Source organism: Microcaecilia unicolor, chromosome 10, assembly GCF_901765095.1.
Source record: "Microcaecilia unicolor chromosome 10, aMicUni1.1, whole genome shotgun sequence".
NCBI classification, from domain to species: domain Eukaryota; kingdom Metazoa; phylum Chordata; class Amphibia; order Gymnophiona; family Siphonopidae; genus Microcaecilia; species Microcaecilia unicolor.
The window spans coordinates 38,592,703-38,606,668 of record NC_044040.1 but is presented as its reverse complement, the minus strand read 5'-3'; the positions used below and the strand labels follow the sequence as shown (position 1 = coordinate 38,606,668).

The following is a 13,966-nucleotide window of genomic DNA, read 5'->3' as shown; positions in this document are numbered from 1 at the left end:
TTTCTGAATCATTGGCAGAAGGGTGCCCAAGGAAAGCATCCTGAACTTTTCTTTGACCAGGAATTTGTTAAGGCCTCTCAGGTCTAGGATGGGACGCATCCCCCCTGTTTTCTTTTCCACAAGGAAGTACCTGGAATAGGCAAGCCCTTCCTGCCCGGGTGGTACGGGCTCGACTGCATTGGCGCTGAGAAGGGCGGAGAGTTCCTCTGCAAGTACCTGCTTGTGATGGGAGCTGAAGGATTGAGCTCCCGGAGGACAATTTGGAGGCAGGGAGGCCAAATTCAGGGCGTATCCGCACCGCACTATTTGGAGAACCCACAGGTCGGAGGTTATGAGAGGCCATCTTTGGTGAAAAAATTTTAACCTCCCCCCGACCGGCAGATCGTCCGGTACGGACACTTTGAGGGCGGCTATGTTCCCGTGGATCCAGTCAAAAGCCCGTCCCTGGCTTTTGCTGTGGAGGCGCAGGGGGCTGCTTAGGCGCACGCTGTTGACGGGAACGAGCGCGCTGGGGCTGTCCCTGTGCCTGACGAGGCCTTCGGGCCGGCTGGTTGTACCTACGCTTTGCGAAAGAATAGGGTGCAGCCTGCCGGGCCCGGGAAAAACGTCCACCTGCTGAGGTGGATGCTGAAGGCGCCCGGTGGGAGAGCTTGTCGAGAGCGGTTTCCCGCTGATGCAGTTGGTCCACCATCTGCTCGACCTTCTCACCAAAAATGTTATCCCCCCGGCAAGGGACGTCGGCCAGTCTCTGCTGGGTGCGGTTGTCCAGGTCAGAGGCACGCAGCCATGAGAGCCTGCGCATCACTATACCTTGGGCCGCAGCACGAGATGCCACGTCACAGGTGTCATAGATACCCCTGGACAGGAACTTTCTGCACGCCTTCAGCTGCCTGACCACCTCCTGATAAGGCCTGGACTGCTCCGGCGGGAGCTTATCGACCAGGTCCGCCAGTTGTTGCACATTAGTCCGCATGTGGATGCTCATATAGAGCAGGTATGACTGGATGCGGGTCACGAGCATGGAGGATTGGTAGGCCTTCCTCCCAAACGAGTCCAGAGTGCGAGACTCCCGCCCCGGGGGCGCCGAGGCGGTATCCCTCGAACTCCGTGCCCTCTTGAGAGCAGAATCCACGACCGCCGAGTCATGGGGCAATTGGGGCCGCATTAACTCTGGGTCAGAGTGGATCCTGTACTGGGACTCTGCTTTCTTGGGAATGGTGGGGTTAGTTAACGGTCGCACCCAGTTCCGAAGCAGTGTCTCCTTCAGGACATTGTGCAGCGGTACCGTGGAGGACTCTCTAGGTGGTGATGGATAGTCGAGGACCTCGAGCATCTCGGCCCTCGGCTCTTCCACAGAGACCACGGGAAAGGGAATGCTAATAGACATATCCCGCACAAAGGAGGCAAAGGAGAGACTCTCAGGAGGTGAGAGCTTCCTCTCCGGTAAAGGCGTGGGGTCCGAGGGAAGGCCCGTAGACTCCTCTGAGGAGAAATATCTAGGGTCCTCTTCTTCCCCCCACGAGGCCTCATCCTCGGTATCGGACATAAGCTCGTGGAGCTGAGTCCTGAACCGGGCCCGGCTCGACGTCGAGGCACCGAGGTCTCGGTGTCGTCGAGCGGTGGACTCCCGCGCCGGCGGGGACGGAGCTCCCTCCATCGACGTCGACGGGGACTCCACCTGCGTGGCGGTCGAGACCGGCGCCGCAAGCGGCGGCGGTGTCGACGGCCCCGGCGCCGGGCTAGAGCTCGCCGGCGCCACAGACATCGGCGCCGAGGGCGCAAGCACCCCCGGCGCCGGCACAGCCTGGCGCATCAGCCCTTCCAAGATCCCCGGAAGGATGGCTCTGAGGCACTCGTCCAGGCCCGCTGCCGGGAAAGGCGGTGGGGCCGGTAAGGGTGTCGGTGCCAGAAGCTGATGGGGGCCAGGAGACGGCACCGAGGTGCCGGAACCCTGACGCGTCGGTACCTCCACAACCGACGGGGACCTCTCCTCTCGACGATGACGCTTCGGCGTCGCCTCCTCTCCGATGTCCGGATGCACCGAGGGCGACCGGTGACGACGCTTCTTGTTTTTCTTTCGATGCGCGTCACCGGCGCCGGGAGGTATGGAGGAGGAGGAAGACGATCCCCCTCGGTCCCGAGGAGCCGGGTCAGACAGGGTTCGGTCCCGTGGGCCACGGGCTGAGGGAGTGACTGGGGCCGACTGCCCACGCGGCCGCTCACCTCTACCCTCGCCGGCGGGCCGAGGGGACCTGTTCTCCTGGGGTCGATGCCATCGGTGCCGATGTCTCGGGCATCGATACCGGTACCGAAGGACCGGGCGTCGATACCGATGCCGTCGAGGTCGACGTCGAGGGGCCGGCGCAAGTTCCAAAAGACGGTCCCGCAGAACTTGCCTCGCAACCTGAGTCCGTTTCCGGAGACCGAGACACAGGGAACACGACTTGATATTGTGCTCCGGCCCGAGGCACTGGAGGCACCAAGCGTGGGTGTCGGTCTGCGAGATCGGCCGGCCGCAGCGACCACACTTTTTAAATCCACTCGGGACCTTCGAGGACATCGACGGAAAAATCGCGTCGGCGAAGTCAAAGTCGTCAATGGTGGCTGAAATCACACCTCGAAAAAAGAAAACGACCGTGCGGCCACTAGGCCGCAACGCGGCGTCCCCGCTGGAAACGAGGGAAAAAAGGGAGCGCGTGCTCCACACGCTCAGGTTTTTTTTTTTTTTTTCTTTTGAAAAAGAAACCGGCGGTAACAAAAACGAAGAGAAAAAGCAACGATCCGCGTAAACGCGATCGAAAATCCGGCGGCTGAAAACAGAGAGAGCGGCAAAGCACAACTCTCTCCAGACGCGGAAAAAAAAAGGAACTGGCGGGAGCGGTCGCGCACGGGCGGGAAGACGGCCGCGCGCACGCGCGGTGGGCGTGCCCTGCGTGCCGACCGTCCCGCGAAGCCTTTTCCGGTTGGTGGGGGCTGCTGCGGACGTCACCCAGTCGTGAGAACAAGCAGCCTGCTTGTCCTCGGAGAACAGAGAAATCACCTTTGGGAGGAATGAGGAACAGTGTGGATGGACACCAAATCCTCCAAGAAACAGATATGAGTCCCAACAGGACAGAGCCTAAAGCTCTGAAACTCTCCTAGCTGAAGCAATGGTCTCCAGAAAGACTGTTTTCAAGGTGATATCCTTGAGCTGGGCAGCCCTTATGGGTTCAAAAGGAGTTCCCAAAAGCAGGCTGAGTGCCAGATTCAAATCCCAAGAGGAAAGAGATGGTCAAATGGGAGATCACAGAAACTGTCAATGTTCCCATAAGTAGTTAGGGGAAACCCCAGCACCTTGCCTGTGACAGGAGAGAGCTGCCAACTGAACTTTGAGGGAGTTCAGCAGCAAATCCTAGTTGAACCCCTTCTTCATAAAGCTGAGCACCTCCACTTCAGAGTAGTAGGTAACTTGCCAGAAAACCTCCTAGAGGAGGGGGGTCCACAAGGAGAGGGTGTCAATGTTTTTTGATCAGGTCAGCGATCTCTTCCACCTTTTCCCCAAAAAGGTTATCTCCATGGCAAGTAGCATCCACCAACCTCTGCTGAACTGCTGGGTCCAAGTCAGATACGCAGCCATGAGAGTCTGCGAATCGCTAGACTCTGAGCAGAGATCCTGGACACTATGTCAAGGGTATCAAAAGTTCCCTGGCCAGAAATTTGACAGATCTGCTTCATGGTCAACTGGTGAAGTGACTCAGCCTGCTCTGGAGGGAGAGTGTCTGCCAAGTGAGACATATTGCGCACCAAGGACCACAAATAAAGGCTTGTGTTGAGCTGGTATGATTTCATATAGGAGATAAGCATCAATGCTTGATATATGTCTTACACTCAAATGAATCAAGTGTCCAGGCTTCTCTGCCTGGGGGAGCCGAAGCAAATTCCCTGGAGCTCCTGACTCACTTAAGCACTGATTCAATCACCAAGGAATGATGAGGCAACTGTGGCCTATCAAATCCAGGTACATTTTGGATCCGACAAGGGTGTCAATTTTTTTGGCCATAACGGGGAAAGACTCCCAGTTCTTCACCTGAACGTCCCAAAAGTTTTTGTGAAGAGGGAAAGTCACAGCCTCCATTGGAAGTAAATCTTAGTCCAGAACCTCCAACATCTCAGCCCTAAGCTCGTCCTCCATCTCTAACTTAATAGGGAGTGCAGTCACCATTTCCTTTACAAAAGCTGAGAAATACTCTGGTGGAGACTTACGCCTTTCCTCTGGCAGAAGGGGTCTAATGGAATTCCGTAGGTCTCCTCCTCCAAGAAGCACCTTGGATCATCATCAGACTCCCATGAACAGTCCGAATTGGAATCGGCAAAGTACATCAGATGGTAAAGCTGAATCCATGCCTGCCTTGGATGACAGGAACCTTGCCCACTCCTGGAATGGCGCTGAGATGCAGGTTCGCCCCCTAGACTCTGACGAAGCTTCCTCCACAGACATCAAGGGAGTACCTATATGGGCAGGTGTCAACTCTGATGCCCCATATGGCATCAGCATCAGTGACCAGGCCACAAACTGAGGGCCTTGCAAGGTAAGAAGAATCAAGGCAGGCACGTACCCAGTGAAAATCGACTCTGCACCTGGAGAAGCCCCAAGTGCTCTTGGAGCATGGCCCAGATCTGTTCATCGAGGGCCAACATCGGTAAAGGCTAGGGTGCTAGTTCAGAAACAGCGGGCAGAGTTGTTGGTGCCTTAGCAGAAACTGGGTCCCAGCTGCCTGCAGACTGGCACGAAGGCACCCTTTCAATACAGGGGGAGCTCCTCTCGGCGCTAATGCTTCTTCATGTACTGGTCTTCAATGTCCCGGAGCTCCTGGCACCGTGCATTGAGGGGGATCAATGCTTGTGCTTCTTAGTCGTCGCTCAATGCCGACAAGAACAACTTCGAATCCACACACCTCCTTGGTGTCAGGTCTGATGCTGAACAGACCCTGTAGCTCTGCACAGTGGCCAGTGCTGAGGCAGGTGGAGATCCTCTAGATGTGTGCCCACTCCCAGAGTCAGACATGGATCTAGTAACCATTGGGACCGATGCTTCCGATGCCAGTGCAACCACCAAGGTCAATCCCAATGCCAATGATTCGGACCTGGCTCCAAAAATCTTCTCTTTGAGACTCTCTGAATTCCTAGATTCTTTTCTATATATGCAAAGAACACAGTTTAGATGATTATGGTCTGGCCCCAAACACTGGATACACTCCAAACACTGGATACACTAGGAATGAGAAATCAGCCCGATAGTTGGTCCTATTGCTCTGGATACAGCACTTAAAGCCACTGGGAATTTTAGATGATATTGAAGAGGAAATGGCCAAAGAAAAACCAAATGACTCAATGGCGAGGGAATAAAGGGGCAAGTTCACCTGAAAAAAATGTCATTGCTACCCAGCTGGTGCTCAAGTCCAAGGCCTTCACAGACAAAAAAAAATAAAGAAAACTTAAAAGTGGGGAAAGCTCTAAGAAAAGGAACAGAAAGGACCACTGAGTCAAAAGAAGAAAATTGTGAAGGACAAAACGCCTGTGAGGGAAGGCACCTTATACGTAAAAACAGTGAATGCACTAAAGAAAACTGCTATCAAACGTGACCTCTCCATTACAGATGAAAAAAAAAAAAAGACTGTTGGTCCCGCGCTCATAACTCAGGCAGGAAGGCACCCGCATACGTGCAATGGGAGTACTGCCTCAAACTGTTAAAGTAAAACTACACTAGGCAGTGTTTTCTGCACTGGGCTCCATGGATGATGTCACCCACATGTAAGACTGATATGGCTTGCTTGTCCTTGGCAAAATTAAAAATAAAACAGAGAATATTATAGTGCCCTTGTATCGCTCCATGGTGTGACCACACCTCAAATATTGTGTGCAATTCTGGTTACTGCACCTCAAAAGATATAGCTGAATTATAAAAGGTACAGAAAACGGTGACCAAAGTGATAAAAGGGGATGGAATGACTCTCCTATGAGGAATGGCTAAAGAGGTCATCGCTCTTCAGCATGGACAAGAGATGGCTGATAGAAGATATGAGACAAGTCTTTAAACCTATGAATGGACTGAATGGGTACACATGGATCACTTGTTTACTCTTTCTAAAAGAACAAGGATTAGGGGGTACACAATGAACTTCAGTAGTACATTTGAAACAAATGAGGAAAAAAATGGTTTCTTCACTTAATGTACAATTAAGCTCTGAATTCATTGCCAGAAAATGTGGCAGTTAGCAGGGTTTAGAAAAGGTTTAGCCAAGTACCCTCTTCCAGGAAATTCACTGCTTATTCCTGTGTTAAGCAACAGAAAATCTATTTTTTGGGATCCTGCCAGTTACTTGCGACCTTAACTGGCCACTGATGGAAAGAGGATGCTGGGCTTGATGGACTTTCGGTCTGTCCCAGTACAGCAACGATTATGTGGTTTTATAATTATGTAGTAATCTAAAATCCATATCTAGGCTACTGAATAAAAGTAGCCTAAGACCAATCCATGTGCCATCCTATCGACGAGAATTCCTTTCTTATAGTGAACTTGGTCTGTTACTATCCTCTGTTGACCATCAACCAACCACTTTCTAACATTTTCAAATACCTGTCTTTCTAATTTGACAATTGACTTAAGAAATATGTAAGCATCACAAGTTAACGTAAACAAGATGAATTATTAACATACCTGCTAGGCTACCAATGGTTAGTTTTCTTCTACCTAATTTTTCAACGAGCCAGACTCCAAAAAGAGTGAAAATGAAATTTATAAGGGCTATTACTGCAGACAACCAAATTGCAAGTGTGTCATCTTGCATCCCTGACATCTGCAAAATAGTAGCACAGTAGTACCTGCAAGAAAAAACACACACAGTTATCAGCAATAAGCACACTTAGTTATATTTTAGCTGAGCAAGTAGAGAGTTAAATATATGCAAAGTCTATGGAAACAGTGGCAGGGGTGGCTTTGTCCTCCCTGTTAGACAAACTGGGTGGACTGTGCAGTTTTTTTTACCTGCCATCATTTACTGTGCTACTGTAACACCGTGTATGAACCTTAGCATTTTTCCAAGTGCTAGCTGTACTTTAAATCTTATTATAGGTCTTTATCTGCAGTCATTTACTGTGTTACTGTAACACTGTGTGTGAACCTGAGCATTTTTCCAAGCACTAGCTATATTTTAAATCTTATTATTCTAACAAAAGTATCAACTTTATCTACCCCTTTTGTTTTCTTTCAACAAACTATATTTAACAGAACAGTCTCACACCATTTAGAGCTCATTCTCATAGCACCAGTGAAAAATAGATGAACTTTTCAGAACCAAGACTAAAAGAATTTTATTGAGCTATTTTTGAATTTTGTAATTTTTGCAACAAATATAATTGAATAATCCGAATGTGCTTTGGCTTGACTAAATTTATAATATGAATTTTCTTCTGAATAAAATCTGGGATTTACAGGTGCACATAATCCAAAATGTATGAGCTCTCTGATTTCTCACTAATGATGTCTAACACAATCTTAGAAGATCATCCAGGCCAGTCTAGTTTTCAGAAAATATATGCATGAGACATGTTTGATATATTAATATTCCAACTCTCTCTAAAAAAAAAACATCAAGGCAGATTCTATATATAATTTATGAGAAAAACAGACAAAAGATACAATAAAAGTTGCAGTTTGTAAACCCCTACTGCCAGTATGTTCAACTGCACTCTTTTCCAATTACAGTGAAACATCCTTTAGTAAAGTGCAACACAACTGTCCAGAATTACCCAGGGCATGGACTACTTTTGATAAATTATCTGGATATGGATACAGTTGACGTATTAACCTTAAGCTAAAAAAGCATGAGCACACAACAGCTGAGATCTGTGGCATCGAAGACAGCTGAACATCCAGTTCGATTCCCAAAGTGATTATAGTTCGGTATTTTCAGCACCTTTTCCCCTAGAGATGGTAACTAATGATGCTTGTTCAACCTTGAAATTCACAGAGCTACAGAACATAAGCTGCTAAATGGATACATGGGAAACCAAATGTATGTAAAACAATATTGCTCCCTTGTAGAAGATGCTTTCCACAGATAGCAGAATTGATAAGGCACACAACTGGGTGATGCAGAAAGGAAAGAACAGCTCTCTTTTCCCACGCTCATCCGTCTCCTCGGCTCTTCATCTTATTTCAAAGCTCAATGTCACCAGTTTTTGGGGTGGTAAAAGGGCTTGTGTGCTTGATCAATCCTGCTATCTACAGAGAACAATTGTTAGAGGTAGGCACAGTGCTTTTTCCATCAACAAGCAGGGTGAATCAGGCACACAAGTGGGTGATGCCCAAATTTAGTGCTCTTCAAGTGCAGTCAGACTGTGTTTATGTTCTGATCTCTATTTCTCTTTCTCTAATGTAAATGGTGCTCCTTTCCTTTTCTCTTGAATTATGTAAACCACTTTGCTAGGCAGTACATAAGGAAGCGTATTTTCAAAGCACTTGGACGTACAAAGTTACATTGTAACCTAAGGAACTTTGTAAGTCTAAGTGCATTGAAAATGAACTCTACAGTCAAATAAACCATAAGTTTCATGTTGTTTTGGGGGGGCAATTTTCAAAATAAATTATCAAAGTAGGAGTGGCTCTACATGGACTTCTACTCACGGGGTCTAACCCAGATATTCTACAGCATTTACCTGGATATTGCCAATGAAAATCCTACAGCACTACCTGATGAGTGCTGGGGCAATCCAGGGCAGAATCGTGAATTACCTGGGCACCACCAATATTCAGCAATGGTACCCAGACAGCTACCCAGTTAACTTAGGACAGATAAAACATCAAATTGAAAACGTCTTCCACTTCAAAGTATATGCTCATCTAGTGATGGCTTCTGAGCAACTATAAGAATGTCTTGGATAGGTTACAGAATATCAAGATGGCAACAACAAGCTGTTTGTTTTTGCCATCTTGGATCTTGTGGATCATTTGCCTTGCTGCTTCTTGATACACAATACCAAGTCCAGAAACTAGAGACTGCTCAATTTCCAGGCTGTAAGGGCTAGACACTTCCAATCTGAATGAAGACAACTGCCCCCCCCCCCCATGACAAGTATCAGTACTGGGAATTGGAGCAGTTTGCAAGGAGGGAAAACTACTAGCTTTTTTGAAAAGAGGGATCTAGTTCTGCTGAGGCCAATAGGGCACCATGAGAATCATGGTGCTTTAGCTTTGCTAGAACTTAAGAACTCTTGGCATGACAGGATAAGCACAGAGAAATGACCAAGTCCATGGAATGGCTAGGGAAGCTAGAGCTATCTAGCTAGCTAGAGCTGTCCTAAGAACAAAATTACAGAGCATATTCAAAAGCATGGATTAATGAGACAAAGTCAACATGGATTTAGTGAAGGGAAATCTTGCCTCACAAATCTACTACATTTCTTTGAAGGGGTGAACAAACGTGGATAAAGCGGAACCGTTTTTTTTTTTTTGTACATTTGTACCCCGCGCTTTCCCACTCATGGCAGGTTCGATGCGGCTTACATGGGGAAATGGAGGGTTAAGTGACTTGTGTATCTGGATTTTCAGAAGGCGTTTGACAAAGTACCTCATGAAAGACTCCAGAGGAAATTGGAGAGTCATGGGATAGGAGGTAGTGTTCTATTGTGGATTAAAAACTGGTTAAAAGATAGAAAACAGAAAGGAGGGTTAAATGGTCAGTATTCTCAATGGAGAAGGGTAGTAGTTAGTGGGGTTCCCCAGGGCTCTATGCTGGGACTGCTGCTTTTTAACATATTTATAAATGACCTAGAGATGGGAGTCACTAGTGAGGTAATTAAATTTGCTGATGACACCAAGTTATTCAAAGTCGTTAAATCGCGTGAGGATTGTGAAAAATTACAAGAGGACCTTACGAGACTGGGAGACTGGGCATCTAAATGGCAGATGACGTTTAATGTGAGCAAGTGCAAAGTGATGATTGTGGGAAAGAGGAACCCGAATTATAGCTACGTCATGCAAGGTTCCATGTTAGAAGTCACGGACCAAGAAAGGGATCTAGGTATCGTTAATGATACGTTGAAACCTTCTGCTCAGTGTGCTGCTGCGGCAAAGAAAGCAATTAAAATGTTAGGTATTATTAGGAAAGGAATGGAAAACAAAAATGAGGACGTTATAATGCCTTTGAATCGCTCCATGGTGTGGTCCGCACCTCGAATATTGTGTTCAATTCTAGTCGCCGCATCTCAAAAAAGATATAGTGGAATTAGAAATGGTGCAGAGAAGGGCGACAAAAATGATAAAGGGGATGGGACAACTTCCATATGAGGAAAGGCTAAAGCGGCTAGGGCTCTTCAGCTTGGAGAAAAGGCAGCTGAGGGGAGATATGATAGAGGTCTATAAAGTAATGAGTGGAGTTGAACGGGTAGATGTGAAGAGTCTGTTCACGCTTTCCAAAAATACTAGGACTAGGGGGCATGCGATAAAGCTACAATGTAGTAAATTTAAAACTAATCGGAGAAAATTTTTCTTCACTCAATGTGTAATTAAACTCTGGAATTTGTTGCCAGAGAATGTGGTAAAGGCAGTTTGCTTAGCAGAGTTTTAAAAAGGTTTGGACGGCTTCCTAAAGGAAAAGTCCATAGACCGTTATTAAATGGACTTGGGGAAAATCCACTATTTCTGGGACAAGCAGTATAAAATGTTTTGTACTTTTTGGGGATCTTGCCAGGTATTTGTGACCTGGATTGGCCACTGTTAGAAACAGTATGCTGGGCTTGATGGACCTTTGTTCTTTCCCAGTATGGCAATACTAATGTACTTATGTTGAGAAAAATGGTTGAGGTCTCAGATCTACTGTAAGCCTCGTTTTTGTAACTTTGGGGGATGAGAAAGTATCTTGAGTAGATACTCTCAATTTGTGGAACTGGCCTGGATGAGAAGGTAGATTTCCTTTTTTAAAAGACAGATGGTTGGTAGGAGGTTGGGAGCATGATAGAGGTTAAGTGTGTGTGGGGGGGGGGGGGATGGCTAATGAATCTGAACCACTATCTATTTCGATTATACAGAGAACCCAAGTGTCCATTGTACCCATTGTAATGCCATGTAGACTGGACAGAAAATTTGAGCTTGACCCCTCAAAAGCAGAGCAGGGTATTTTGGAAAAACTAGAGGCTCGGAGCATAGTCAAAAAGAAAGCTGCTGGCTTTAGAACAGGTTTTTGACCTTGAGTTGTTTTTTTTTTTAATGGTAAAAAATGTTTTGGTAATACTTTTATTGATATTGTTTGAAAAGAAGCATGCCTAGCAGAGGAGGTTGATCTTAAACTATTGAGAGACGTTAGAACAATGATCTTTATTGACTCTCACTTTTCCACCAAAGAGAGAGTCTCCAGTACAAGGTGCATCTGCTACCTTGGAGTTGACATCTTCATGTAACCCAGCAGCTTACCATGCTAAGTATTTGGCTGCATTGTCAAAATGGAAATGCTGGCCAAAGTTTCAAAGGCATCATAAGCTTAGGTAAGCTTTCATTCACCGATATTCTCCCTCTTATATTTATATATATATTAACATATGTTATTTTGTTTATTGTATTTACTGACACCGCCAGCCTTTTTTTGTGGGAAATGGTGGTTGTTTTTGGAATATTTATTTATTTACAGCATTTTCATCCCACAATATTCCCACCCATGGGCAGGCCCAATGTGGCGTACAACAATCTACAAAAAACATACAATTCAACAAACAAACATACAATGTCATAAGAGCGTAAGAGAGAGAGGGTAATAGCTAAGGAGGGAAAAGGGGAAAGAGTAGCGATGAGCAGTATAGAATCTAAAACAGCATACAGAATAGCTATAATCAGCCTTACAGTTTTCACAGCCTACTTCAGAAAAGCCTTTTAAAAAACAAACAAAAAAGACCCCATTGATTTTAAACCAGCCTTTGCACCCATAGTACATTCCTAGTTTCATTACAATATGAATGCCTTCAATATGCCTTTTCTAAGAAATAGAAAATAGCAAAAGATGTTTCTATTTATAAGCCTCTCTACAGACCCAGATCTCTGCTTATTTCTGCTGAACATAAAAGCTTGACCTATTTTCATTGTGACTGCAAGGCAGGCTTTTGGAATCATATCTCCAAGACAAAAGTATAGCCGGAGACAATATATAGGATTTCCTTACAAGAACAGTAAACTTTTGTAGAAATACTGTACTGAAAATAAGTAACAAACACCTTGCTGAAATACAATTTCTACAGCTTCTGTCAGCTTATCTTTTGCCTAGCTTTGTAAGTCTTACTTTTGCTTACAATATAATTCTAATAGCTCTATCAGCCCATACAACATGAACTGACAGTAAGGTCTGCTCTCAAACGGAACTAGAGAGAGGATTATGGCACAAGCAATGTTTAAAAGTCATTACAAAGCATGCATAAATAGCTTCTATTGACCTTAAATTAAATATGTTTAAGATGTAACTAATTCCTGACTTAAGGACATTAAAATAGCCACAATGTGTCAGACCAAATGCCAATCAGTCTCAGTACCCTGTTTCTAACTGTGGCCTATCCAGGACACAAGAACCTGGCAGAATCCCAAAAAGTAACAAGATTCCATGCTACTTGCCCACAGGGGTTTGCAACATTTGCCTCCCTCCCTCCCACCCACTTATTTGGCCGGTAATTTCTCAACTAGACCTTTGCTTAGTCTTGGAGGCTGTGATGGGGGCCCCTTTTGGGCTTTTAAAGCACACATTTTTAAGAGATTTCTCTGAAGAGTTTTTTTTCTTGGAGGTGGTATATTCACAGTTGTATGAATTTCTGAGTTACAGGTCTTGTCGTGCAGAGATTTATATTTCTTTCCCTACAGACGGTTCTGGCCTTTTTGTCTAAGCTTTCTCTTTTTCATCTCAACCTGCCAGTCGGATTGTCTGCCTTTCAGAGCACAGAAGCTGGGGCTTCAGAGCACTCTTTACCAGCTGATATCCAGAGGGTTCTGCTTCAATGTTTGAAGGTCACTAATTTCTTCTGGAAGTTAGATCACTTGTTTGTCTTGTTTAGTGGTCCATGCAAAGGTGAAATGGCCCCAAATTCTGTTTGTCTGTGTATTAAAGATACAACTGGGCCTGCATATATTGTGCATCAGAAGCCAGTTTTAGTAGGGCTTTGGGCTCATTCTTCAATGGTTCAGGCAGCTTCACATGCAGATGTCAAGGCAGTCTTATCTTGAGGACATTTGTAGGGCAGCCTCTTGGTCCTTTATCAAGCATTATAGATTGGATGTGCATGGTAAGGAGACTGGCACCTTTGGTAGAGTAGTTCTGGAGGGAATCTTGTCTTCCTCCTACCTTGGGTACTAAAGCTTGGTATGTCCCATGCATCTGGACTGGTCTAGTAGGAAGAAAGAAGGTGAAAGCTAGACCAGTCCAGTTCACACCCAGGAAGACTGCAGCTTTGATGTTATCCCTTGATGGTCTGACCCAAAGTGCTGAGCTAGATACTGTTGCATAGATTTATTCTTGCACAAAAATTACTTGTTGCTAGTTTGTTCGGTGGTTTTCATGTTTGATCACATACCCAGTTTTTTTTTAATTAGTCATTTTCTACTTCAGCGTTGTCAGTAGTATGTTGTCAAGTTCCAATGTTGCACCACTCCTTACGCTCTGATGTGTCTTTCAGAAAAAAGTGTAGTAGGGTGATCTGGCACTTTCAAAAACCAGGGGAGACTTAAACACGATAAAAAGTCTTTATTAAATGACTAGACACAGATGCTGTGTTTCAGCGCCTATGCGCCTGCTTCAGGAGTCTAGTGATGTTTCAAAGGTCTAAAAAGAAAGCAACTGTTCTTTCTAGGGTTTCGTTAATGGATGTCACAATCCAAATAATTCAAGAGTGATGCTTCCAAAGTCTGCCACAGCAGTCTAAGGAAAACTTCGCTTAGACTGCTGTGGCAGACCTTTTG

General features: G+C 45.8%; 1 protein-coding gene across 2 annotated transcripts in view; it reads right to left on the bottom strand.

The window, feature by feature from the left end:
- The window catches only part of SLC2A13 (solute carrier family 2 member 13), a 277,867-nt gene that overhangs the window by 125,394 nt on the left and 138,507 nt on the right, over positions 1–13,966 (bottom strand). For both annotated transcript variants that reach the window (XM_030215885.1, XM_030215884.1), the window contains exon 5: positions 6,698–6,861. In XM_030215885.1, coding sequence (XP_030071745.1) covers positions 6,698–6,861 — 164 coding nt within the window. The remainder of the gene's footprint in view (positions 1–6,697; positions 6,862–13,966) is intronic.